Raw genomic sequence first — 26,720 nt, forward strand, 5'->3', positions numbered from 1 at the left:
TGGAGCTTTTAATACATACAAATATACGTATTTAATCCTGTCCTGTCATTTATCTTTCTGTTAATAAAATACAGTAAAAAAAAAGGGCATTTTTCAGTCATAATTGCAAAAAGTCATTAATCATGATTAATTCATTTGGAAAAATTTATTTGATTAAAAATTTAATGTTTTAACAAAGGCTACTACTTACTGCTAGCCTATTACCTACATTGGGGGTGTCTTAATGTATGTGTATTAAGCAACCAGAGATACATTTTACCTTAGGAGGCTGTGATGGAGGGGCAGGTGGTGATGGTGAGGGGGAAACGTGACCAGTAATGTTGTGGGTTGGACTAGAATCACTTTGGTTGTTATTATTCTGATCTTCGGGCCTCACAGGAGCCGGGGTAAGTCTAGCTTGCGGCAATTGACACACATTGTGTTTCATTTGTCGTGTTGTAGTTGTTTCACTGGGTGTCTCAGAGGCAGCAGGGGATAAGTGACGGCAGTCCAGGTTCAGGTTTTGAACTTCAGCGTCCTCTGTTGCCAAGCTGGGATGCTTTTCACCTGCTTCTACATTCCCCTCTGCTGAAAGGCTGTTGTCCATGTCACTCAGAAGACAATCAGGCTGGTAGAACGTATTGCCTACAATAAAATGTATTTTTTATTGGTGCAAGATGCATTTTTGATCTTTTCTGCAGTATACCATGAGGTCAGACAACATGATCCTACCTGAGACTCCATCCATGCCTCCAGCCAGAGTGTTAAACCTGCAGAACCAAACATCAATAACCCGCTCAACTTTAAGTATGGCTAGTGAAAAGTAGACTTATAAAATAGAAGAAGTTTAGCACACACCTCTGGTACAGTAGTTTTTGAATGTTTGGCCCCTGTGGGCCCTCAGGTTCGGTAATCGAGCTTCGTTTCTTCAGGGGTCGTGGAGCATTGCTGAGACGGCGGCGGAGGACTTCCAGGTCAGCATCGCTCTGGTAACGTAGTTGGGAGTAGGCTGAAGACAGCGTAGGTCAATCAATAATATTTCATCACAGTATTGTGTCAACTTCATTGTATTGGATTCATTTAGACAAGAACATGTTTGTACATAAATGATCCAAAACATGAAATACAGATATTTTCATGAATGAATCATCTGTTTTTTCTTGTGCAACCTACCAACTGGAGTCAGCTTGGTAGGACTGAGAGGACGAGGGATGTTGTCCACGCTCGGAGGAGGGAGGATTTGCCCAATGTTAGTCTTTCCTCCCTCAACCCCTTTTCCTTCTTCCTTGTCTGCAACATCTTCTACTGCTCTAATTCCTCCTCCGTGGAGGAAAGGAATAGGCGATGGAGATGTAGAGGATGCTGGGAGGATGGGTTTCCCATAGACTGTGGGAGAAGAGGAAATGGGTCAAAATACTCACTTAATGGCCTTGTTTACTCTGTAACACTAAACATAAAGATAAGATCAACTTTATTTATCCCACATTGGGGATATCCGCTGCATACAAACCTTTTAATACTCACAATTTGATGATTTCCATAAGCTTCACTGTCTGTGAAGTAAGTATTAAAATCCTGCTCACATTAACAGTGTGTGTTAGGACACACTCCATGCTATACTTTACCTGCAGCTTCATTCTGTAAATGCCATATTTTTGTCAAAGCTCTTAAATTAAAGCTGAAAGTCTACACTTCAGGATCTGAATTTTTATGCTGACAAAAGCAGTCGACCATGTATGTCCACGTTGGCTTTAAGCGGGCACATTTTTAGTAATAGGAAGAACACGGTGGACCAGGACTTAATGAGTTGGTTAGCCGAGTTGCCAACATAAACAAGATCGACTTAAATGGGTTCTGCTGTATAACACGGCTCAGCGGACTCGTGTAATTTGTCAAATTTGTCATTTTCATGGCTGCACATCACTGCAAGTGAACCACATTACAAAGTTGTCAGCTCGTGATCTCATTTTTCTCCTATGGTTTTGAGTGTGCTTCTGAAGCCAATCCTCAGTGGGCTCAGGATTTGGATTTCCACTGATCATTCTTGTGCTATTTTTTCCCTCAACAAAGCACGTTATATAACAATTAGAATCTTTAAACTGGAATATCTAATTCATCAACATCCACAATGTGATTCAAGTGGCCCCTTTATGTTTTGGAGCAGTATACAGCTGGGATAAGCTCCAGCATGCCCCTGCAACCCCAATAAGCAGAAGCGGCATAGAAAATGGATGGACGAATGGATAATTTTGTGTTCAATCTCTGGTTTGCTTACTTGCTTTCACAGTGCTCCTATTGTTGAGTGAGCCATAGTTTTTAGTCTGAGGCTGCTGGAGGTACATGCTATAGATTGAGCTGCTGTTCATTGTAGCAGGGCCTTTCCGAGGAGACTGGGGCCTGGAGGGATGGTCTGGAACATACGGACGTACAGCCACTGCTGGAGGAGGATCTGTTCGCTCACTTTGAGGGGGCAATGAAGATGACTGAGAGCTGGTGGCAGAGCCTAAGGGGCGAGACAGATGAAAGAAAAATTGTCCATTAATGCTTTATTTTCACATGGAAGGAAATCTTCAATCGCATTTGAAACGTTTGTTGTTGAAGAGAGATGTCAGGCCAAATATCGGTGCTGGAAGTACCTTGGCTTGATTGTGGAGGGCCAGAGATATGTTGTTCAATTTGCTGCGAGGATGAGGATGAGGAAGAGGATGAAGAAAAAGATGAGGTGGCATGAGCAGTGCTAGTTCGGGGCCAACCCAGTGTGCCAGGGGCAGATCGAGGCAGGGAGCTGGTGGAGCAATGATGCCCTGCTGCCTGGTGGGTGGCGCTGGGGTAGGTGCCATACCCGGAAGGAATCTAATTACAAATTGGAAAGAAAAGCAACTGAGGTTTACAAAAGGAGACGAATTGAGACAAAGCTGCCTGCAAGTCCAGAAATGGCCTGCAGAGGGCGCTTAACTGTTCACACTGTTCATTCATACTGCATGACTAAGCTGCAGAACAGGACAGGTAAATTATCGTTGTCCTGATACTAGGGGGTTGGCAATATTGCTAATTTTGGGGTCGATCTGAAGTAAATACAGGGCCAGTATTGCTGATACTGATACCAATACTTACTAGAACATTTTCAAGATCATTGAATGGCTTTCTCTTTAATTCCTCGATCATGATTATAATCGGAATAAAGCACAGGGCAACAATTTTAGGCAAACAAAAAAAAATAATTATCAACAAACAATTTAAAAGTGCTGTCAGCCTTGGATAGGTACTGCATGGGGAGGGGTGGGGTGTTAACTTTTGAATGTGCTGTCATCATTATAAATATATTTTTGACCTACATTGGTTTGGTTTTAGCATGTATAATGTACATAATGTGTCAAAGTGGCCCCTGCATCCTTCAGTTTTTATGTACACTATATCTATATTTTAATTTGAGAATTGTATTTATTGGAGCCAGCAGTTTGCAGCTTTTTATGTTTCATTTTAAAAAATCAATAACATTGTATATGCAAAAGCTAAGCAGCATGTTTTGCATTTTGTTCCCTTACTGGACCTGAAATGAACCAAACCGTAACCTTAAAACTCGCCGCTTAGCACTTCAAATTTCACGACTTCATTCTGTCACAGAATTCGGTTACCTTTTTTTGTCTAAATTACACCTTTTCAAGCATAAAAATTAAATAGAAATATAAGACATTCAGAAGACGCATTTCAAAGGTGTTGATGATACTGTATGTAGTATTCTACATTGGTCACTGGGTGCCAGTGATGTCACTGCAATGTTCCATGAGACGCACAAGCACCAGACGTGATCACCGGAACAAGAGGCTTTTTTTTTTGCAGGTTTGAATTGTCTCACAGACGCAATAATCCCTAATAAAAACGCGGGCTACTGTTTCCGCCATAATCCACACAAAACTGAAACTCAACAAACTCAAATGAGCAGGAGTCTTACTAATGTGTTAAATGGCTTATTGTATCCTATGATGTCTATTATTTTAGGTAATAAGAGTTAAAGGCGTCATTGGGTGTTATTTCATGTCTTGAGGGCTCTAATAATGTTAAAAACCATATTTAGATGCTCTACATGCGGGAATTCACTTATCACAGTTGGGGCGGGAACCAATTAACCGCAATAAATCAGGGATTACTGTATGTACCGAACAGGAATGATTGTGTACTGTTACACACTTAGTATAAATATACTACCATTCACCCTGCATGTCAAGTGTCAAAACTGTACCTGTTCTGGACCGTTAGTCCTCCAATTTGACACATTTTTACCAATGCTGGGCCATGATGCATCACTGGCTGTATGAGAGAGAGAAAATAAGGGAAGAAGTCAGGTCATTTTATTGTTAGAACAGGGAATTACAGAAGTTCATACTAGCTTGACACTGAACTCACATGTTACTGACATTATTGGTTGAAAAGACTCTGTGGGTTTACTCGCTGCCTGATTGCTGTGATGTGCAGGAAATCACACCACTGACATCCAAGCACAGAGTGTGTCAAAATAAAGCAGTGCAAGTCAGTATGTGAACAAGATTTTGGTCTCACATTCACAAAGTGTGATGATAAATCAGATAATAGTGGAATCTTCTGCTTGAAGTCTGAGTTACCAAATACTCTGTGTTCCTGGGGACGGAACCACCTAAACTCACCGGTTTGCACTTCGGCCTTCATAAGCCATTTGGCTGTGGCAGAAAGACGCCAGGCTATTTTTCTCGAGTATTCGCTAGTTTATTCCTGTTAGTATTTGTGGACTAGTTCCTTGTGCTTTGCCTGTTTTACTTCTTAGCCATTCTTAGCAACAATAAATTGAATAATAAGCCATTAATCCATACTGTATAAATATATAGCCGCTTGCTATGCTATGCAACCCAGCATCTGTCTCTATGGTACAGTTACATAAATGTCTGCCACAATATAGTGCAGCCAGTCACAAAATATTGATTCATTGTTGCCTATTAACTAGTTTGAGCACCTAGGGCCATCTGACAAGCATTGTTTTTTTATACATCCACAGTCTCAGCTAGTGTGCAAATTAAGGTTTGAATATTTACATATTGCTAAGACTAAGGATACAAGAAAGTACACATCAGTAATTTTTTTGCTGCCAACTCGACTCTCCTTGGAATGGCTTACCCAAGTTAACGTAAGTGGTTGTCTACGTAACTGAAAATAACCATTGCTTGCACATTTACTTTAGATTTTTGCCAGACATAAGAAGAATGGGTGAAAAATAAAGAATTTTTTAATCTATGTAAGTGCAAATCTTTCTTCTGGTGGCTAACAAACTTAAAAAAAATGAAGAGTTACTGAGTTTGTAGCTGCAAAAAGAATGGCTGGACGTGGCTTATGCTTTTGTAAAAAAAAAAAAAAAAAAAAAAAAAAAAAACGTCAGTCATAAACAGATTTTGTGTACAAATTTGTTTTTATACTGACTAAAGTGGTCGACCATGAACGTTGACGTCGACCATGGACGTTGACGTCGACTTAAGCGGGCACTTTTAGGAATAAGGAGAACTCCAGGGCCCTCATTTATAAAAGTGTGCATGGATTCCAGGGCAACTAAACATTAAATACTCAAAAACCTCAGAATGTACATACGCAAGAAAAAATTCAGATCTATAAAAGCATAAGGCACACACTTGTACGCAGTCTTCTCATTATGAATTCCACCTGCAGTGAACTGTGCATACTCGAGCTCCACCCCGGTGTCATACCACTATTCTTCCCCAATCGTCTATAAATGCTCAATGCTAAATAGCTCATGAATATGCTGACGCTTTTAATGGGCACCGTCAGTGAGGGAAAGACGGGGACGCCAACTCCTAGCAGAAGGCGACATTTGCAGATTGTGAAACAGAGATGATCATTACATCAAGCAACATATACGGGTTATTTGGGAGGGCTAAGTAGGGGCACATCTAATTAAAAAAAACAATTGTGATGTCAATATATTGACCAATGAAATTAATGTCAGCTCAACCGTGAGAACTGTTGCTGGGATGAAGAAAAACATCTTCATGTCTTAGCCTTCTGTTTGTAAACTGTATTTATTCTTTGTGTAAAACGATTTTTATACTATTTGACTCTGAACTGAATTTAATTTAATTAGATAAATGTTTTGAAATAATACAAATACATGAGAAATAATAACATATTTTAGTCATAGTGAGAAATGATTTGTGTCTTATGTAAGTCATACAGTAAGTGAATGAAGGTAAACGGTCTGAAATGGAACTCAGCAGGAGGTTTTATTGAGAACCTGTTATCCGTCAGCTGACAGAGAGGGAGCAGAACAACACTGATAGTGAAAGTCCCCACCTGACACCCAAAGGGGCAGGCCCCGCTATTTGAGAAGCACCGAAATATACTGAATTATGTGGCTTGTAGCGGCAAACCCAGGCTCCATTGTCAAGTATCATTTCAAGCAGTGTTATTTAATCATTTGGCACGTCTCTGCAATAGAACCGCGTCACAACTGACTCAGACTAATACTGATTAACTATTGACTCCTGTGGTCAGTAAGATCATTTGCACAACATGTTGACTGCCACAGCTCCGACCTGCTGACCTCAAGAGGAAGGAGGAGCAGTCGTAGCAGGAAGTAAACTTGGCTGTCTGCCTGCGAGTAGAGATTAGAGGTCCGCTACAAGCACCATCACATTTTGTCCTGCTGCAGTAACTGCATGCTTATACTTCTGTCTTTGTGACTCCTGGACCAATAGAATATGATAGATATGACAATTAAGTGGGAATTCTTAAATTAGCGTGTTAGTCAAGTTGTACTGCTATCAGATGATGGCTAAAGACTAGACCTGATTAATTTACCGGTTTGTCAGTTCAGCACGCTGAACACATAGTGCATTTTCAATTTCAACAACATTTTATTGAAATACAGTGTTCCCTTGTTTATCGCAGGGGATAGGTTCCCAAAATAGCCCTCAATAAGTGAAACCCAATTTAATTTTTTTTTTTAATTATTACATATGTTCTAAGGCTGTAAAACCCCTCACCATACACTTTATACACTTTTCCGAAACAGGCAATAACATTTTCTCACATTTCTCTCTTGTTTAAACATTCTCAAAAAAGTTCAAACCTTCGTTTTCATTTTAACCGAATATTTTTTATATTTTAACTGAATAATAATATTATTCCGTAAGGGCGCCCTCTAGCTGTAACCTCTACCTTCCTTCAGCATGTCCAGAAGTCAAACCTTTTGTGCGATAGTTAACATCCTCCTGCGCCTTTTGGGTGCGAGCGCAGGTGCCTTTGACGGTGCAGAACGTTTCATTGTGGGTGTTGTCTGGGATAAAACTTGCAGATATACATCACTTCAGAGTCACGCTGCTAGCGATCGGACATTTATTTAAATTTGGCAAGCCGAACGCTTTCTGTCCTGCACAGGTAGGCGATTATCAATCAGGAGATTGATTGACAATGATCTACAATCCCTTAACCAATCAGGACGCAGAATACAATGCATATTCATACGCTGTAGAAAAATAAAAAATAAAAAAAATAAAAATTCTGCGAAACAGCAAGTCCGCAAAAGGTGACCCGCGATGTAGAAAGGGAACACTGTATTAACAAAAAACATCCCCAATATGATTTCCAACATCTGTGATACATTTTGAACTTGAAGAATTTACACACTATGTAAGCACACTAAATTGTTTTGTGTTTATTTGCACTGAAAGATGCAGATACCAGGCCTTCAGATGTGTTGGTGTCCCTGCACCCAAAGCCTTTAAACTGAAAGGTCAAGATACAACTATGTCTCCTAAGCATCTGTTGTTCCCTTTACACCGAACATGCATTCAAAACGTCAATACTGTATTAAAACCTCAAACTCAGTCTCTGCACATTCTGGATACAAGGTCACAAACACATGGCCAATGCCTTCAGAATGGAGAAGTGGGGAATGAAGAGGTGGTAATCTATAGAGGAAATGTCTCCCTTAAAGACTCACTGTTGCTGTTTGTGTTACTCTTGAAATCCTGAGGAGACTGATTGCCCTCACATGTGTCATTTCGATCTGACAAGATGACGTCTAAATCTGACACTTTCCATTGGCTGGGAGGCTTCCTGGTGCTACTCCTATCCTCGTCTGTTTGACCACAACCATCACCACAATAACAACATTGGAAACACGTATACAGTCAATGTGACAACAGCCACCATAACGGCAACAACCAAAATGACAGGCAATATGATGACATTGAAATGACATCATAGCGACAGTGACAAACACCAATGAACGAGTAAGGATGAAAGAGGGACACAACAACAGATAAAAGGGGCAAGAGGAAGGCAACGGACAGGAAAAGGAAAAAGAAAAGCAGCCAGTTAGAGAGCACAAATATCACAGGAAGTAAACAAATCTTGTTAAAGCTGCTGTATGTCATGGAGAGTCGCTGCCAAGAGAGAGCTAGCTTTCGAACGTATTATAAGCATTAAGTCCTTTTTACGCTCAATGTAACATGCACACTATTTATGCTTGTTGTCAGCTAATGACTGCGATTAGGCTAAGTTTAGCTACTAACGTTAGCTATCAGTGAATGTAGAGTGAATGGCCAGTCATGTTATTCGGTTCGAACGACAATTTACCCCAATTTTTATGCAGTTTTATTCGTAATTGTAAAAAATATAAATACATTTTTTGTTAAATCTGTTCTGTTCTTATATTTTATGGTTGAAACAAATGGAATTTTGAGCGTGTGACATTCAGCAGCTTTGAGTTCCGTAGGAGATCCAAAAGCTGCTTCAAACAAACCTGATAGCGAGCGGATGTGACTGAGTGGAGTAGTTTTGGGGGAGGGGTCGGGTGAGAGGTCGTGCCCGGCATCCTGTCCCCCTTCTGGTGGAGCTTGGATGTAGGGGCAAACAGCAGCCACTCGGCCTGAAACTCCACCACTCCGACGGGTAGAGCTTTGAGGAGAGGGCGGGCCTCCTTCATTCGTACGACTCAACTACAAAGACCGAAATGAAGCAGGTGAACAAACTGTCATTTGTAGAGACAAAATATGAAGTTCAAGAGTTAAGTACTTCTGCTCTTTTCTTATGCAGTCGCTCCCTCAGGTCGCCGATGCGTTGATCCATCACTGTCACCTGAGTGTTCCTCTTGTTCAGCAGCTCCTTACTCTGTGTAAACTTGCTGCTGCGCTCCAGGTTGTGATGGTTACGAGCCTGATGCAACAGCATTAGAAGTGTCCCCCACTCAGGTTTACCAAAATAATAGTATTTTATTACCTGCAGCTCTTGGTAGAGTTTCCGCAGTTCTAAAGCCGCAGATCCTGATAGTGGAGACCCTTTAATTCCAGTGGTTGCACTTTGGGCTCTATTGGGTGCCCCCTTGTGGGATGCGACAGAATGTAGTTGCAGGCGTCCTTTCCTCAGATCCTCCAGTTGTTGGGTCAGCTGGTGCAGAAGTTTAGAAATAGCATTACAAATAATTCCTAGGACTGCAAGAACATGACTCCTTAATGCCACCAGGTTACCTGGTCGACTCGGATCACAGCAGACTGCAGCTCGGCCTGCTTCTCCTGAAACAGGCTGCTAACATGGTCAATCTCAGCAGCTGGAGACAGAAGAAATATAAGACATTATAGTATTGAATCTCTTGTGAATTGAACATCTGATGTATCCGTTTCTATTGTTTTTACGTTGGCAGCACTTTTCGCTTTCATTCCTCCTTCTTTCTTCCGTTCTTTCTTTACTTTTCCTTCATCACTGCAACAGCTATCTATCACTACATATTTTCTATTCTTTCCTCTCCCTATTCGAAAATGATGACAGTGAAACACAGGAAGTGAACAAACATTTAAACTGTTTGATGACAAGGTGTAAACATGAATGAAAGTGTCCAGTTGTCAGTAATTGCTGTGGCATGGAGCAGGGGGAGGGTTAAATAAGATCTGCTTCTTCCTACTTCTCTTCGGACATGTTGATTGTGTAAACATAGTCCCTAAGCATGTTCAAATCAAATAAACCACAACAATGACCATTAAGCAGGTTTGCCTTTGCTCTTTACATCAACGCAGTACGGAATGTTCATGCTTACATAGGTTGCCGTTGATCAGTTTACTGTAGTCCACTTGTCCTCTCATGGCTCGGATCTTCTTCAGCTTTGCCTCCTGAGTCTCCACTCTCTCCTTCAGTCGTTGCAGTTTCTCAGCTTCAGACTGAAAAAGTAGCAGACAAAATGGGACTGTATGAAATCATTTGTACTGTATATGGCGAATAAAGCTGATGCTGATTCTGAACATATATATATTCAATAAGAAGACAAAATGTACCTATTCACACCTTTGTTAGCCTTCTTAACACTACTCCTGTCTTACTTTGTACTTTGTGTTTTTGGAGTGCTCTGTATGAACTAAATAAAATACTTCTGCACACACTGCCCCCGTCTCTGCATCCAACCCTTAACTAAACGTGATACACTGATGGGCAGAGAGGAAAACTGGTTGCCAAAAAGAAGTCTCATACAAATATCATACTGACAACCGTCAAATATTTGACATCTCAACTGAATAGGGAAACCAAAACATTGCAACTCTACATTAGTAGAATGCATTTCATTTCTACGCCACTACAAACTTGTAAATGAATACTCAGACAAGAGTCATTCAAAAACATTATTGAACATTTTTGTCTTTGTAAAGGCAGAATTAGTAGATTGTATACTCAAGGGCTACTGTATGTCTTTGTGCCTTCCACAACTTGGCACACAAAATTGATACCTCTCACCTGTGTCAGTCCCTGGTTGGATCTGCCTCCCTGTTGGAGATACCTCAGCCTCTGCTCCTAAAACACAAACAGAGAGACACAATAGATTAATAAGACCCATGAGTCCCCATCATGCTGTGGTGTTGCACCTGCTGAGAGTGTTCACAGAGTTGAGAGCCATCAGCTCATATTTCCATCTCACAAATATGACAATGCCACCTTGTCATTGCCCTGTCAGCAAGTAAAACACCACTTTCTGAGAACGATGATGTCGCCCTCCTGTCGCCGTCACATGACCAGAAGTGACTGGTTGTGTACTACTGCCAGAAAGCCAACATAATATTTGAATATTTCGACTGGCGCGACTCTGAATAAACATTCTCCTTTCTTATACATCCTCCAGTCTTATACTCCAAAGTGAGAGTAGAGCTGCAACTAACAATTATTTTCTTGTTGTTTCAATTTAATCAGTTAGGCCCAACAGATCAAATCATTATGAACCAAACACAAAGAGTTAGTGGTTTGAGACGCAATTTATCAGAAAAGAGGCAAAAATGTCCGTCACTGGTTTCCAAAGTCAAAGCAATGTGGGTAAATATGTTGTTTTGCCTAAAACACAAAGATAATACATCTGCTTTTATGGATGAGTAAGGAAGTTAAATAATATTCACATATTAGAGGCTGAAATCAGAGGATACTTCTATTTTTAAATCAAAAAACAACTAACTGAATACTCAAAATAGATGGTGATTAATTGAATAATCCATTAATCGTGGATTAATTATTGCAGCTCTAAGTGACAGTACTTCCACTTCGTCGTAAGTCCAGATATGCCGGACAAGTAGAAGACAACAGACCTTGTACGCATGCATTCTGTCTTCTTCTATAGTTGTAGTGTGTCCGATGGTTATGTGTACTTTGTGTAGTACATCATTTTTTCCCCAGTGATCCGTTCTCACGCGGACATGACTATTTACTGATTCGACACCGTGTGGACGCAATTTTTTTCAACCCACCCAAAAAAAAACAAAAAAAAAAAACAACCCAAAACCCAGTTTGCGACCTAGTGTTGTTAGGACCCCAAGAACACCATCTCCACTATGAAACATTCGGGATTGGGGCTGTTTCTCTGCCAAGGCTACAAGAAGACTGCGCCACATTGAAGGCCTGACAAACAGGGGCATGTACCATAGAATAGCTGCAACAGCTGCTACGCTACTCAGTCAGAAAAGATGACAGACAGACAGACGTGGCTGACACTGACAGTGGCACACCTCTTTGGACCATGTAGTGCAGCGACTGTGTATGAGTCTCCAGAAGACGAGCTCTCCCATCATTCACTGGAAACACACTTGTGCACGCAAGCTAATAACACATTATGTAACAGTAGCTTGCTCTCATACTGTACATAGATTTGAAGGGGTGGAGGGAGAGGTTGGCAGGAGGTTGCCAGCAGCTGTGTTTTGGCTCCTTTTCCAGGAAGTTCTCAATCCATGTCATCCTGTGTTAATGCGGAAAGCATGGTACGCATGTTGCATACACAAATGCTGAAAGACAAGCATTAGCGGCTGTGCTAATATGAATTTAAAAATATACTGTACATGTTGTGCAAGAGCTGTTCTGCATATCAGTATGCCCCCTATTGTCTTTGCTTTTTTTAAAGGTTTGAAACCTACTGAATTTGTCTCATGTACAATATAGCCAAATTGGTTCTTTACCTTCGAGCATCTCTCCAAGAACTAGTTGAAATATCCATATTAGATACATTAGATCCTTGCTATTCCCGCAGGTTAAACGTGAATCATGGATACACAAAAAGCACTAAGAATTCCCATTTTTAATACTCTACCTATACAGTAATATGCCTCTCACAGCAATTAAATGCATTTTAAATTCAGATTTACACATTAAGAAACCATTACAGGCATACAGTATGGTACTTCCAAAACCGTGCAGTTACACAACATCACATCTTGCCAAAGCATCTTCCTGCTGAAAAATATTGAGGGAACTGACTTGCGAGACAGCGCCCTTGTTATTATTCCTACACGAAGAATTGTTTTGAAATCAAATCAGAGAATCATGTTCCAAGAATGAATTGTGTTCGACTTTTGAAGTTCCACTGTATTACCAATTTTGCAGTTGAAAAATAAATTGGCCAACCATAATTGGGATGAACTGAAAACCTAAGCGATTTTTGATTTCTTGAAGTCAATTTTAAGCCTAAGAGATCAATTTTTTTCAGTCCTTCCCTTGTTGGCTCATACATTTCCTTCCTTCCTGAAGCACAATACTGGTTGAATATCCCAGCAGCTGCGGCTTCCTGATGACTTTATTTCCTGGTAACTCAAAGGTCACTTTTTAGTGTTACAATCTTACTAAATATGTCTTGACTACAAGTAAAAATGTCCTTTAAAGTTCTTAAATCCTGGAGCAGGAACACATATCCTGTGTTCATGGAAGATGTACAAGATATTATCTTTACAGAACACGCACATTTCTCAATGCCCTGACTGTAACTACTGGAGTGACAAGGTTGACCCTTTTCAGGCAGCCTTTAATGTAGATAACCTTGCAATAGGTGACAGGCGATCCATCTAGGCAGTGGCTGTGTGTGTGTGTCTGGGACAAACCTTGGCGACCAACATGTGTTGCTGAGCTTCTATTTGTTGCTGTTGTCTTGTGGCCATTTCCTGAAGCTGAGAGAGGGTCAGCTCCACACGGGGAACCTAAACAACAGGGACAGTAAAATGAGACCGTGTAATAGTAATAGTTTCATTTTATTTTAAACATGCATACAAGGTTATATTGGAGTGCATCTCATGTTCACAATTACACAATTCAACATGTCCGAAAAGGAATGGGAAGAAGCAGACCTTTCCCCGTAACAACACTATTACTAATAAATGTGTTCACTTCCAGTGTTGACTATACAGTGGAATCTCGGTTAGCGCCTGCCCTGATTAGTGTGTTTTTCGATTATTGCCCCAAAAAAAATCCTTTTTTTAAGTTGGCGTACAATATGGCCCGCGTCTTGTTGTGGTATTAATACACTGTGTAAGACCAACTGTGTTCTTAATGTGTTTTTATCATAAAACATCTTTGTTATCGTCCTTACCTTGCTGACAAAATGTCAACCGGAAAAGGAAGTCAGGTATGTCACCCATCTATGATGGCGGGGTACACCCTGGACTGGTCGCCAGCCAATTGCAGTCCACTACATATCAGTTACCAATGTTCTCGATTTTTTAAAGATAAAAAAGAAGAAAGATGTGTGTGTAGCAGAGTTAATAGATTAGTGATGGCTTTTACATCATTAAAATTCAAACAAAATTTGAACTTTCAGAGTGTTTAAAATGTGAGAAAATGTTATTGCCTGTTTGAGAAAAGTGTATGAAGTGGATTGTGAGGGGTTTTACAGCCTTAAAACATAAGATAATTGTGAACAAATAAAGTTGGCAACTTCACGGATTTTACTTATTGCGGAGTATTTTGGGAACCTATCCCCCGCGATAAACGGGGGAACACTGTATACAGCAAAGCGTAAAAAGAATCGCCTGTTGTGGGATTATAATCAGTATAATAAATACACCATTAAATGAAATTAAAATAAGAGAAATCTGGCTTCAATTACACTAACATCATCTGCAATACTGATTACAATGATCACGTGAACCTATATTTTAATCATCCGATTATCCAATAATCATTTGCACCCAGACTATTTATTTGCTTAATAGGGTAATGTGAGATGCATGTGTATGTGTTTACTGTGGTATGTATGCGGAGAGACAACAAAGAAGGAAGGTCCCAGCCCAGCCACATCCTGCTATTGTTTATATTCACTACGCACACTCACAGAAAGTTGATGAAAGTCAGAAAGTCAGAAAGTTGATGGCAATATTACATTTCACAGGACAAAATAGCTAAATGAGAAAACTTATGCAAAAACTATACACAGTCACAACAGCTTATTTCAGTTTTCGCCACATGTACTGTACAATGACTACTTCAAGGTACTATCCCCTCCTTGGCTCTAAATTACACATTTTTCACCCAAAAAACTGAAGAAATCCGCCACTGGCAGCATACAGTATGTGACCAATTTTGTTGGATCCGAATAAATGATTGCCGTTCATGGCTACCGATAGTGGTTTCAGAGAACACATCATGCAAAAATGTCTATAGTCTTCACAATTACGAGGTAAACTGAATGTGATTTGTCGTTCAGCCCAAAAAGTGGCGTTAATGGCCGTCACTCACTCATGGCTTGTCCACAGGCACATGTCCGTAGTGTGTGTGCACATACTGTACACATAGAGAGAAGCTATCGACAATTAGCTGTCATGGCTGAGCCGGAACGGTGGGATATAATACGTTACACACGTTTGACTATTAGTCGACTGCGGACAAAAATTCACAAATCAGATTCGACTAAGAACTTAGTCGAACGACTGCATCGAACGGTTCAATACAATACATGTATTGTTGCACCCCTACTATCTATCTACCTAACTTGTTGTGTAGATAAAAGACACTTGTCACAGCAACAGTCTCTTCCATTCAAACCTCTCTACCCTCGTGGGTAAAACCAAACAGCTGTCAAAGAACCTCTGGGACAATATTGTAGACCAGCACAAGACAGAAATGTGCTGTAGACCATCAGCCAGAAACTTGGTGAGAAATAAACCACAACTGGTGCAATAATTCTGAAATGGAAGAAATACAAGGTAACAGTCAATCACTCTCAACATTATTGGAGACCAATTAAGCCACTAATGTAACAATAATAATAATAATAATAATAATAATATTTCCTTTGTCATTTTTCAGTCTGTACATTTGTGGAATTACCGTTTCATACATATATTTTCTCACAGGCAATTTGTACTGTAACATCTGTAGCATTTCTTGAAATGCTGGCTTTTCAACTGTATGAAAGAGCAGCATTTATTTTGCCATGTGACTTTCGGTGAGCGCACACGATTTTGCGTTGTTCCATTTGTACTGACTTTGCCGACCAAACGTCTCAGTGAGCGTTCACTGTTGGGATGAAGGCTCTGCATCTCGATGTGTCTCGATTAGTTTTGACCACCTGCTCTGAATCATCCATAGGTACGAATGTGAGTGGTTGTTTGCGTCTATGTGTGCCCTGCGATTGACTGGCGACCAGTCCAGGGTGTACCCTGCCTCCCAAAGTCAGTTGGAATACGGTCCAGCATACTCCTACCCCTGAACACGGTATGTATTCCGGTTCTATTGATGCCATAATGATATAATAAATTCATGTGATCTCACCTTCATCCACATCCTCACCAAAAGGTAAGATTTTCTTTCTTGGCCCAGGTGCTACTACTTCACAATTCATTCAAATCATTGGAAATTGTTTTTTCAGTAACCCTGCTAACTGTATGTGTCCTAGTATTTACTGTTTCACTATATCAAAATGAGCAACCATTAAAGCAACACAGCTCAGTGTTTCCCCTAGGTTTATGGCTTTGGGAGTATGCGTTTGTCTTTTTGTTTGATAAAATAACAATGTATATACCTGTTCTACATAAAGGTATCCTTAAGTTACTTTTGTTGTCGCTGTAGAACGCTTTATACGGTACAATTTAAAATGAAATTAACTTGACCTTCTTGGAGGGCGGGGGACGCCGTGGGGGGGTACCCCCCTAATACAAGTATAATGGCAGGGGAAACACTGCAGCAATGTCAAGGTTAGGTCGGGGTAAGAAATAATGCTGGCGCTGTGTTGGTGTCACACTATTTGTGTGACAAAGCACCGTTTGCAATAACAGCATGCTTGATAAGAAAGTTAGAAAGCGACGAGGTATTCCGAATCCTTCCTGACGTCACGTGACCTGCTGGGTTCATTTGTGTGACCAGCAATGCTGTGAGAGGAATTTTGTAGCAGTGGTTGAACTTTGGTTCCTACAGATCACTTGTCATACTTGAACTTTGATTGAAGTATAAAAGCAGCGCTTTTATAATAATAACAAACATTTCACAGCAGGTGAAAAGTGAAACATCAACACTTACAACAGTGCTTTTGCAGCTCATGCTATCAACACAACAACATCCTGCACACTGCTGGTGTCTATCCCCAAGCTGACATGAACATGCGGTCTCTATTAGTTTCCTGTCGGGCTGTATTTACCTGCAGGCTGTCCCATGTAATCCTACAGGAGCGGACTTTAATTTTGCTGCATTGTCCTTCAAGTGTAAATTCCTGCACCAAATCCACCTCATTCCACTCCATCCTCGCAACACTTTCAGGCAAAGAGCAGACCTTTTCGCTTTCTGATAGCAAAAGGATGCCCCAGGCTTGGAGTGGGGTAAAACAAACCAGTTCTCATCACAACTTTCTCTCCTATCTCCCCAATGATGTGCTATAATTTGCAACACCCTCTGTCTCTCTCTCTCTCCTTTACTCAGCCCACATCACCCTCCCTCCCCCATGCTCTCTTATATTAAATCTTTCTGTTACTGGTGTGTTCTCACATGATGTGCAGGGTAAAGCCCAATAATGTGACACTTCTAATAGTACAGAAAAAAACTAATTATATAAAACCCCTTTTATCCATTGTAATGTATTTTGTAATTGTTTTTCCCCCCTCTATTTTTGCTCTTAACATCTGTCTGTCTGTCTGTTCCTCTTTTTCACCCCATCTGTCCTGCATCCATTCACCTCTCCTTCACTCAGTCCTTGTCATGACTCTGCAGCTGATTTTTTTTTGCTGCAACGACATCCCCTCTCTGTTTGGCACCCTCCCACAATACCAACCTCCCCACACCACCCTCTCTTTCTCTCCCACTTTCTTTCGGAAGGAAAATCACTGCAGCACTGTCTGACTGGATTGTATGCCTGACTGGATTGTAGCCATTCTTAGTCCCCCCCATTTCAGATGTATGCTGTGAGAAGGACGAAGGCAATGTGTTTATATCATTTATGTATCAATATTGGCAGTATGTCTAGCAATTTTGTTAGACTTGTCCAGTGACACACACACACACACACACACACACACACACCCACACACACGTCCATGGGATGGGATACAGGAATAAAAGTACAACGTAGTGGTGTCAACAGACACCCCTGTTGAAGTCTCCTTTCTTTCTCTATATTGTTCTCTGCAACACACACACACACACACACACACACACCCCGTATAAACTCTTGTCTACAGAATCTTGCCTGTGTTCTAGTGCAGACTTCTGTGGGTATGGTGTGGCGAAATCATATTGCACACCAGAAAAAAGATTATATGGCATATTAAGTGGAGGAGCAGTGAGGAGGAATAACCAAACCAAATTAACAAACATGAAAATTAACAAAAATATAAAATCATGCAACACAGTAACAGCTTTGAGATCGGGAAGACCTGGGTTCGATTCTCATTTCTGTGTGGAGTTTGCTCTCCCCGTGTGTGCGTGGGTTTTCTCCGGGTACTCCGGCTTCCTCCCACATTCCAAAAACATGCAGGTGAGGTTAATTGGCGACTCTAAATTGTCCATAGGTATGAATGTGAGTGTGAATGGTTGTTTGTCTATATGTGCCCTGCGATTGGCTGGCGACCAGTCCAGGGTGTACCCCGCCTGTCGCCCGAAGTCAGCTGGGATAGGCTCCAGCATGACCCCGCGACCCTAATGAGGAAGAAGCGGTATAGAAAATGGATGGATGGATAACATCATGCATCCAAGACAATTACTAAATGCTGTGTGGCCAAACCATTTAATACAGTGGTTTTCAATTATTTTCTGTCATGCCTCCCCAAGGGGACAGAAATGTGTTATCTGTACAAACAAAGCTGGAATAAAAACACTAACAGACCTGCCAGCCTTGAAAAGTTCTGAGTAGTACCCTGGCTCTCACAACCCCAACCCTTCCCCGACCCCCCCCCACCCACCCACCCCAAAGCGGGGCCTGCCCCACTGTTTGAAAAACATTTATTTAACCTAAATCTAACCTCCAACAAGCCTCGCCTGTCAAACATCTCGTCAGTTGTGATGCTTAAATGCATTTGCTCCTCCATCTCTTAAAACATGGATAATAAAGTGGCCTCCTTTTTTGGAGTCATCCTTTCTTGGGCTTGTGTAACAAACTGTGTGGCTAACCAACATTAAACACCAACACAGAGGAAGAGCAGCAACAGGACAGATGCCAACAAGCCATTTGCTGAAGATACTGAAGTAAAGTGCTAAATCTACCGTCTACATTATGTAACTGCGGACATAGCAGTCTTCTACTCACTATTTTTTTAAAAGTGCTCATGTCACCAAAACATATGTTAATCTTGTTATTTTCACAGTGAAAATAACACTTTGGCACATTTCCTGTGTTAGATGTAGTAATAATAATAATAGATTCAAATTTATAGCACTTTTCAAGGCACCCAAAGCGCTTCACAGTGAAGTGAACCCATTATTCATTCACTCCTCAGTCACACCCTGGTAGTTGATGATCTACATCTGCCTGGGGTAGTCTGACGGAAACGGGGCTGCCAATTTGCGCCAAGGGCCTTTCCGACCACCACCAAACATTCATTCACCTGTGTGCACAGCACTGGAGGCAAGGTGGGTGAAGTGTCTTGCCCAGGGACGACAGTTACTGGGTGTAGGGAGCGTTTTTGACGTTATGTCCGCGAACACAACCATCGAGGAGTAAAAGACAACATTTGCGGTGTGAGATTCTTCGGCAATGTATTTCGGCACATTTCGAGGACAGATGTTTTGATACTGTGCCTCAGATAAAAAGTTTGAGACTGAATGTGGATTACCAGAGGGCTTCCGCCATCATCTGTCCCAATTCTCTGTCTTTGAGCCACACGGCGGAAAACACAAGCACTGATGCAGGTGCATGTATATAAAAATCACAACCCCGGAAGTCGTTTGACCGTGGAAAAGCGTGCCATGGTGGCAGTAAGTAAATCCACATATTTCTAACTAGACGTATCTACGAATCTTAGAATAACTATATGGGTTTTCATGCCAAATTTCAAGGCTAGCTAAATAGCGATCACTGCTCACTGGCCTTGTATCTTGCACTAGATATGTCAGTGTCAATATCTACTAGTCAAATAACAAACCTCTTGTGGCCGATTTTTGTGTGTGTTATATCATACTCATCCCAACACAGTATCAGTGAATGTTATTAGTTATTGTGTTATTGTTGTGAATATTTTATTTTCTTCGCTTTGCTCTGCTTCCATGGCTGTGTTTGGTTGAGCCTGCTCCTCTATGTGAAGTCACAGCGAAGATGAAAATTTGCTAATTTCACTCATATTTTATAGTTGTTTACTGGGGATGATAGCATGACAAAAATGTTTTATTAAGTCAGTACTTTCATTTTGTTATTGTTTTTTAAACTTTTTTGGGTGATAAGAGCCCTTTCAGCAAGACTCCAGGATAAACAAAAGTGAAAGTGTTTATTTGTGTTTGTTGGCCACTTTGTGTGACAAGTGGCATTTTCTGCAATCAGCAGCACTGGATCTGACCAGGATGAGGTAGTCAATGGCAATGAATGGCCTTTAATGTAAAAACAAAAGAGAAAATAAATCCCTCTATCCACATTTTTATCGAGATTTGCAATGAAATACAGTGGGTTCACATCACATGTATCACCCCCTACAATTTGAGGAGAAATTGGGGATTTTTGTACAATCCTGCAAACTACAATGGCCATTTGAAGATCCCTTTAAGGATGAAAAAGTGTGCCAGTATAAACTACTGTATGGGTAGATGGGACGAAATGGTATCTTCTCGATTGAAGTGAACACCACAATTGTCCATTGTCCATCTTTGTGAGTCGTCATTAGTTGTGTTAATGCTGTTCATGTTGGCACTGTGAAACACAGCACACACAAATAAATAGACTGTCCAGAGCTTCTGCTCCTTCAGCAATGAATCCTATCCTTGCACCATCTTCTTAACCCCTCCAGTAAAAATATTCCTCCTGATCTATAAAAACATCGCTCAGACATTCCTGCTGCTGCCTCTTCGACTTCTGTGGCTGATTACACAGATCGTCCAGCAACTGAGACGTCACATGTACGAACCCCGCCAACCACAGTTTGCCTATCAGTAGCCTGCAGTAAAGTCTTCTGTGTATCCATTGTCATTTTGTTAGGCAAGTTCAAAATAAACTAAACCATTACCAAAATTGGAAAATAAAGACCTATAACATTTTTTCCTGATGTTTAGAACTCTTGCTCTCATTAAAATTTACAGGCATGTCTAATATTGTGGCCAGTGAGTGTAGCGTATACACTATGTTACAGAAAGACTTGCACACATACTTTAACACATGCTGTACATACAACCAAGCCAAAAAAAAAAACAGCCAAAATAAGTTACACCCATGACATAGGGTGCACACCCTGCCTAACATGGAGAAATACCACACATGTGAAGTCAGTACAGTGGTGAAAATGAGTTGGGTGTAGTTGCAAACATGGATACAAATTTGCTAATTTGCAGAACTTACCCCCCAAATTCTGTCCGTGCCTCTGATTGGTAAATTTACCAGGTGGAGAAAACCACACAAGACGAGAATGAAGGAGTGAAAAAGGTGAGAGGAAGACAGAGGATGAGGAGGAGGAGCTGTTTGGCTGGCTAACAATCCTCTTAGCCTGGTTATGTCATGAGACCAAGATAATCCCACCTTCACTGACTGACCAGCACATACACATACACCGCTGACTCAAGAGCAGACTGACCAACACAGTTACACACAAACATGGTCAATGACAGCCTAACCAACGTGTGCAAAAGCAGTAGCTTTCTGAGGTAAAAATGAACAATTTATTGCACTTATTGAAAAATTACCTGCTTGCAGTTTGTAGTTTGTAGGTTTCATTTTAAAAATCATTAAAGCTGTTTACACAAAAGCGAAGCAGTTGCATTTTTTGGTCCCTTACTGTACTAAAAATGAACCCAACCATAACCTTTAAACCTACGTTTGCACTCTAGTACCGTCTTCTCTCGTTTATCACGGTTAACTGGCTCCAGACCCGGCCGCGATAAGTGAATTTCTGCAAAGTAGAATTCAGTATTAAATCATTTAATATTTTTGTAGTTAGGGCATAGAAATCTGGTTCACCATCCTCTATATAAGGTTTTTAACATTATTAGAGCCCTCTAGACATGAAGTAACACCCTTACAGTCACCTTTACATTTGTATTACCCAACATGGTAGATACAATCAGAGAAAATAAGACATATTAGACATAAATAACATGGACTCACAAGTTAGCAGTTCCTTGTTTTCTTCTTGACAGCGTACTTCTTGCAATGGCTATTGTCTCATCAGTGTAATGTAATAGCGGCTTGAAATGGCTTTACACTGGTGTTACCCAATATATTAGACAGAATATATTGGGTAACACCAGTGTATATTGGTACACGTAGAATACTACATTCACTTCTTTATTCATTCATTCATTCACAAGGCTTCCTCTGCCTTGTATTTGTATTTTAGTTTATTTAGTTAGTTAGCCATTTTTCTGCTTGAAAATGTCCAGTTTCGGCCAAGAATAAAGGCTCATTTACACTTGCACGCATTTTGTCCCCACAGTGGCGTGCCATTGAGTAAATTGGTCGTCAACAGGTATTAAGTATGTGTAAACTGTGCGGGGCTGCGTGCCAGTGCTCAAAGAAAATGTTGAAATGTTGAAAATTGGCACGCATAATTTCCATTAACTAGTCGTGAACGCAATGTGAGCGCACCACAACCTATGCCTAAACAATGTGGGTGATGTGTATCAAAGTGTGTCTTATTCTCAAGAATGGGTTAACTTTTCCCCCACCTCTTAGAGCAAGTCGGGGGGAATTCTCAAGTAATTTCTGTAGCCTCTTGGATCATCCTTGTGATCTTCTGTTAATAACTAATCATAATGTCCAAAGCGATGAGTTCTAGTCAGCAATTCCCTCTCCCACACTGTCTGTGTGGCGCTTTTTTGTATTTTATGCTTCCTTCCTTGTCTTTCCGCATTCCCTTTCTGCAGCTGCAAGATAATATAGACTTACCTTTTTTTTCTACAATGAGAGCTTCTTCTCTGGACTTCAACATCTTGTAGGTCCATTGCAAATAGAGGAATTAATGAAGCTAGGGGTGGTGTCTGTTGTGGGGAGTCCCGCGGGACCAAATAATTCCACGACTGCATCACGAATGCGGGTAGTGGTGGTGACAATGCAAAACCATGCAGGAACAATGCACATTGCGCGTACTACTGTCATGCACTAGACCTAGTCAGTCCTTGACAACATGTAAATAAATTGTGCGGGAGCATGGTCATTTCATGCCAATCCGTACGTCTTTTCGTTCACAAATTGTGTGGCAAGTGCGTGATTTATGCGTAGACAGAAGGCAAACAGTGCGCAAAATAGCCTTCACGCTTTTCAGGCAAGCCATTAATAAATAAATAAATGCTGTTCAGGTTTCTTAGAAGAAGTTCCACCTTTCATCTGAGCAGGCTTCATCAGTTCATGCTCAATGACCAGGTGTGACAGCTCTTGTCTGACTAGATAGGACAGCTCAAGTCTAAAGCTCTAGTCTAACCCTGAGAAACCCTAGTATGTATGTGTATATACTGTAGTTGATTCAACCTCCATTGTCATTTGTTTTCATGTGCCAGGTTTATAAATTTGCAGTAATTGGCAATAAACTAACAAAACAAAGAAAAAAGGTAAGTAGCTCAATACATCAAACTTTACAAACTCACTATTTTTTTCTAAATTAGCCATCAATGGAAGGCTTGTAAATTTTGAAAATAAATGTAATATACAAAGAGGTTTGAATGATTTTGAGAGCAACTGTATATATGTAATATGTAGTAATATCTAATGAACGCTTTGTTTGTGTCTTACACTGTCATTAGGGTTCTCTGGTGCATCTGTAGTCCAACTGGTCTCCAAAGGCTGCTGATTTCCTGTATAAGAAAACATAAAAAAAAAACTGAAATGAAACACTGTGAAACATTGCTTATAGGGAAATAGGGAGTTACCCTTTGCCCTTTACCCTTTGTTTCAATACTTCTGTGTGACTTTCAACAATAACTCCTTTCACAACATCCGTCCTTTTTCTATGTCACTGTTTTGTATTAACGGCACAGACACAGAATAAAGTCCACACGGCGATTCGCCTTCAAGATTGCATCGAATTGTGTGATGGTTTGTGAAAGCCATACAGGTCAACATTTGCATTTGAAAATGCGGGAAATTTCCTGTGAAAATGGGGACAAATAGGGGAAAATTTATCTTGTGTTTAGGGCCTGTTCTTATGCTGCCTTGCTGCCATGGTTAGTGCCTCTGTGATGTCTTTCAGTCCAGTCTTTTCCAGCCACTGATGTTTTCCCGATGTGAGCCACTTCTTCAATTTGTTGGTGGTACATGCCATGCAGGGGCTTGTATTTCCGTGACAGGTGACAGTCCCTTAGGGCCTTCAATGTGTCACAAATATCCCGGAACACTACCTGGTTGTGCTGCTTCATGTATGCCCTCCCGGCCAGCATCTTACACCCTGCTGTGATATGCTGCACTGTCTCTGGGGCTTGTTTGCACAGCCTGCACCTGGGGTCCTGTCTGATGTGGAAGACCCCTGCCTCTATTGATCTTGTGTTTTGGGCCTGTTTTTGTGCTGCCATGATTAGTGCCTCCATGCTGTCTTTCAGTCCAGTCTTTTCCAGCCACTGATATGTTTTCCCGATGTCAGCCAATTCTTCAATTTGTCAGTGGTTGCTTGTATTTGCGAGACAGCCAATCTGGCTCTTTACTGGGTTTCTGTTGCCTGAGGTAATCACTTAGCAGGTCGTCCTTGGGTGTCATTTTCTTGATGTGTTCTTGGAGGCCTGGTGTTTCCTCCTGGACAGTGCCTGTGATGCTCAAGTCCATGGCCCCCCTTTTCGCTTTGTGTATAGCCTTAGGATGCTTGACTTGGAACCATCTATGCATTGTAAAGAGCTTTCTTGTCTTGATATCAGTAGCTTGCATCTCTTCCATCGGCCACGGTATTATGCCAGTGGGGTAGTTGTGATCATCTTCCCTTGTTTCTGTATCATTCACCCACACTCCACATGTCCTTCCAATATCATTGCTGAATATTCTGCCGAGGTGAATCAGGGAGTTGCTGTCACGCTCGTTCTTGGCATGCAGCATAACATCATCAACGTAGATTAGGTAGCTGATCTTTGTTCCCCTTCGGAACCGATAACCAAAGCCACTCTTGGTTTTGATCTGACTGAGGAGCTGACCTTCTCTGGCGTCATCTTCATGGCCATCCATCTTGAGTCTTGGGCTGTCCATTTGATAAAACCACAAGTCATGTGTGTACGTTGATGTTTACAGAGTGTTGCAGATGCCGATGCAGAGACCGGAAGCTGCTATGCTCCTATGAGACCGGGATGATGTTGTAAAGGCTCTAATGTTGCATTTTTTCCCCAGATCTCTACATAAAATTGGATAATATTCTACAGCAAAACTCAAGGCCCGGGTGCCAGATGTGGCTCGCCACATCATTTTATTTAGCCTGCCAAAGCCTGGGAATAATGTGTGTCAATACATTGGTCCCTCTTTTGTTAATTGGTTCCAGACCAGACCACAATAAGTGAATTTCCACAAAGTAGGATTCAATCATAATACATTTTATATTTTTGTTGTTAAAGCATGGAAAAGCTGTTTCTAAATATGATTTTTTTATCATTATTAGAGCCCTCTGGACACGAAATAACACCCCCATAGTCGCCTTTATCTAACAGATGCCAGCCTGTGCAGCTGCGAAAGTGTACGCTAGTTAAACCTCACTCCCTCTGCCTGGTCAGCGCTCATGTTTCCCATTACAAAGGTCCTGTGTCAAGGCCCGGAGCGGACAGTGTGAAGCAGGAGGGTTACATTGGTGCCCTGACCCGGATGAGAGTGAGATTTGAGGAGGTGAGTGTCACATATGCCAGCCTGTGCAGCTGCGCAAGTGTATGTTGGTAAAATCTCACTCCCTCTACCTTAAGAGCTGCGCTGAACACGAGGTCGACAATCCGGACTTTTGGCCGAGCGGTCAGCGCTCTTGTTTCCCATTATGAAGGTGCTGTGTCGAGCCCCGGAGCGGGGAGTGTGAAACAGGCAGGTTGCATTTACACTCCTTTTATTCTTTGTTTACAGCACATTGCTCAAATGTAATGCGCAGGCTATGGGTTCACTGCAGGGACACAAGAGACAGCTGCTACTTTAAACATAGCATGCTACCGAGCTAACTAGTTAGCCTCCAATTTAAATTTCACTGTGTCATGTCGGACATGCCATGGCTGACTACATGCAGTGTGAAGGTAATGGAATTTAATGTCATGTCTCATCAATGTAACATTACAGACGCCTAGCGACCAGAATACTACGTGTTTGTCTTTTGTACTGCTTCTAACTTGAATATTATCTGATCATGCAACAAGACATTCCAACCATTTTTGTTATAAAAAAATAAATACTTGAATGTCTGCTTGTCCCCTTGTAATTCTCACTTCAATTCTCATTTCAAAGCAAGTTATCCATCAATGTGTTAGTTAAAATATAATAATCAAATGCATGTTCAATTGTGTAATAATATGAGGTTATGTACGCACAGTATTTACATTCATGTACTGTATATTGACGCCGACAAGTGGCCCTTTGAGGGCAGCCATAACGGCGATGTGGCCGTCAATGAAAACGTGTTTGAAACCCCTGCTTTATTACAACAAAAAGCCATTTGGCAAGAAATGTTGCTGATTGATAATCAAATACAGCATTTTACTATGATAAATAGCGAGTGAATAACATTGTTGTAAGATAGGATCTATTTTGGGTCCTCATACAAAGTTTGAGAAAGAGTGCTCTAGAAAACACTGAGAATGTTCAGTAGGAGTTGCACAAGAGGTGGTGCTGCCAAAAGCTGGATTCCAATTTCACAACACACAGCACTCAAAGAGGACAGACACTTCCTTTTCCCCTTTTCTATTATTAGCTTACTCGTTTG

General features: G+C 41.1%; 1 protein-coding gene across 3 annotated transcripts in view; it reads right to left on the reverse strand.

Annotated features, from left to right (window-relative positions):
* Positions 1-26,720, reverse strand: part of LOC129192494 (apoptosis-stimulating of p53 protein 1-like) — a 59,300-nt gene that overhangs the window by 11,232 nt on the left and 21,348 nt on the right. Inside the window, exons 4-19 of one of the 3 annotated variants that reach the window (XM_054796591.1) lie at positions 23,591-23,652; positions 13,353-13,448; positions 10,741-10,797; positions 10,052-10,172; positions 9,489-9,568; positions 9,241-9,408; positions 9,037-9,177; positions 8,765-8,960; positions 7,961-8,098; positions 4,220-4,287; positions 2,616-2,832; positions 2,255-2,482; positions 1,153-1,365; positions 838-988; positions 712-749; positions 260-624 (exon numbers count right to left, since the gene is read on the reverse strand). In XM_054796591.1, the coding sequence (XP_054652566.1) occupies positions 260-624; positions 712-749; positions 838-988; positions 1,153-1,365; positions 2,255-2,482; positions 2,616-2,832; positions 4,220-4,287; positions 7,961-8,098; positions 8,765-8,960; positions 9,037-9,177; positions 9,241-9,408; positions 9,489-9,568; positions 10,052-10,172; positions 10,741-10,797; positions 13,353-13,448; positions 23,591-23,652 (2,339 nt within the window). Of the gene's footprint in view, positions 1-259; positions 625-711; positions 750-837; positions 989-1,152; positions 1,366-2,254; positions 2,483-2,615; positions 2,833-4,219; positions 4,288-7,960; positions 8,099-8,764; positions 8,961-9,036; positions 9,178-9,240; positions 9,409-9,488; positions 9,569-10,051; positions 10,173-10,740; positions 10,798-13,352; positions 13,449-16,879; positions 17,124-23,590; positions 23,653-26,720 lie in introns of those variants that run through there. The other 2 variants (XM_054796593.1, XM_054796592.1) reach the window with 2 other exon arrangements.

This window comes from Dunckerocampus dactyliophorus, chromosome 13 (genome assembly GCF_027744805.1).
Source record: "Dunckerocampus dactyliophorus isolate RoL2022-P2 chromosome 13, RoL_Ddac_1.1, whole genome shotgun sequence".
Classification (NCBI taxonomy): domain Eukaryota; kingdom Metazoa; phylum Chordata; class Actinopteri; order Syngnathiformes; family Syngnathidae; genus Dunckerocampus; species Dunckerocampus dactyliophorus.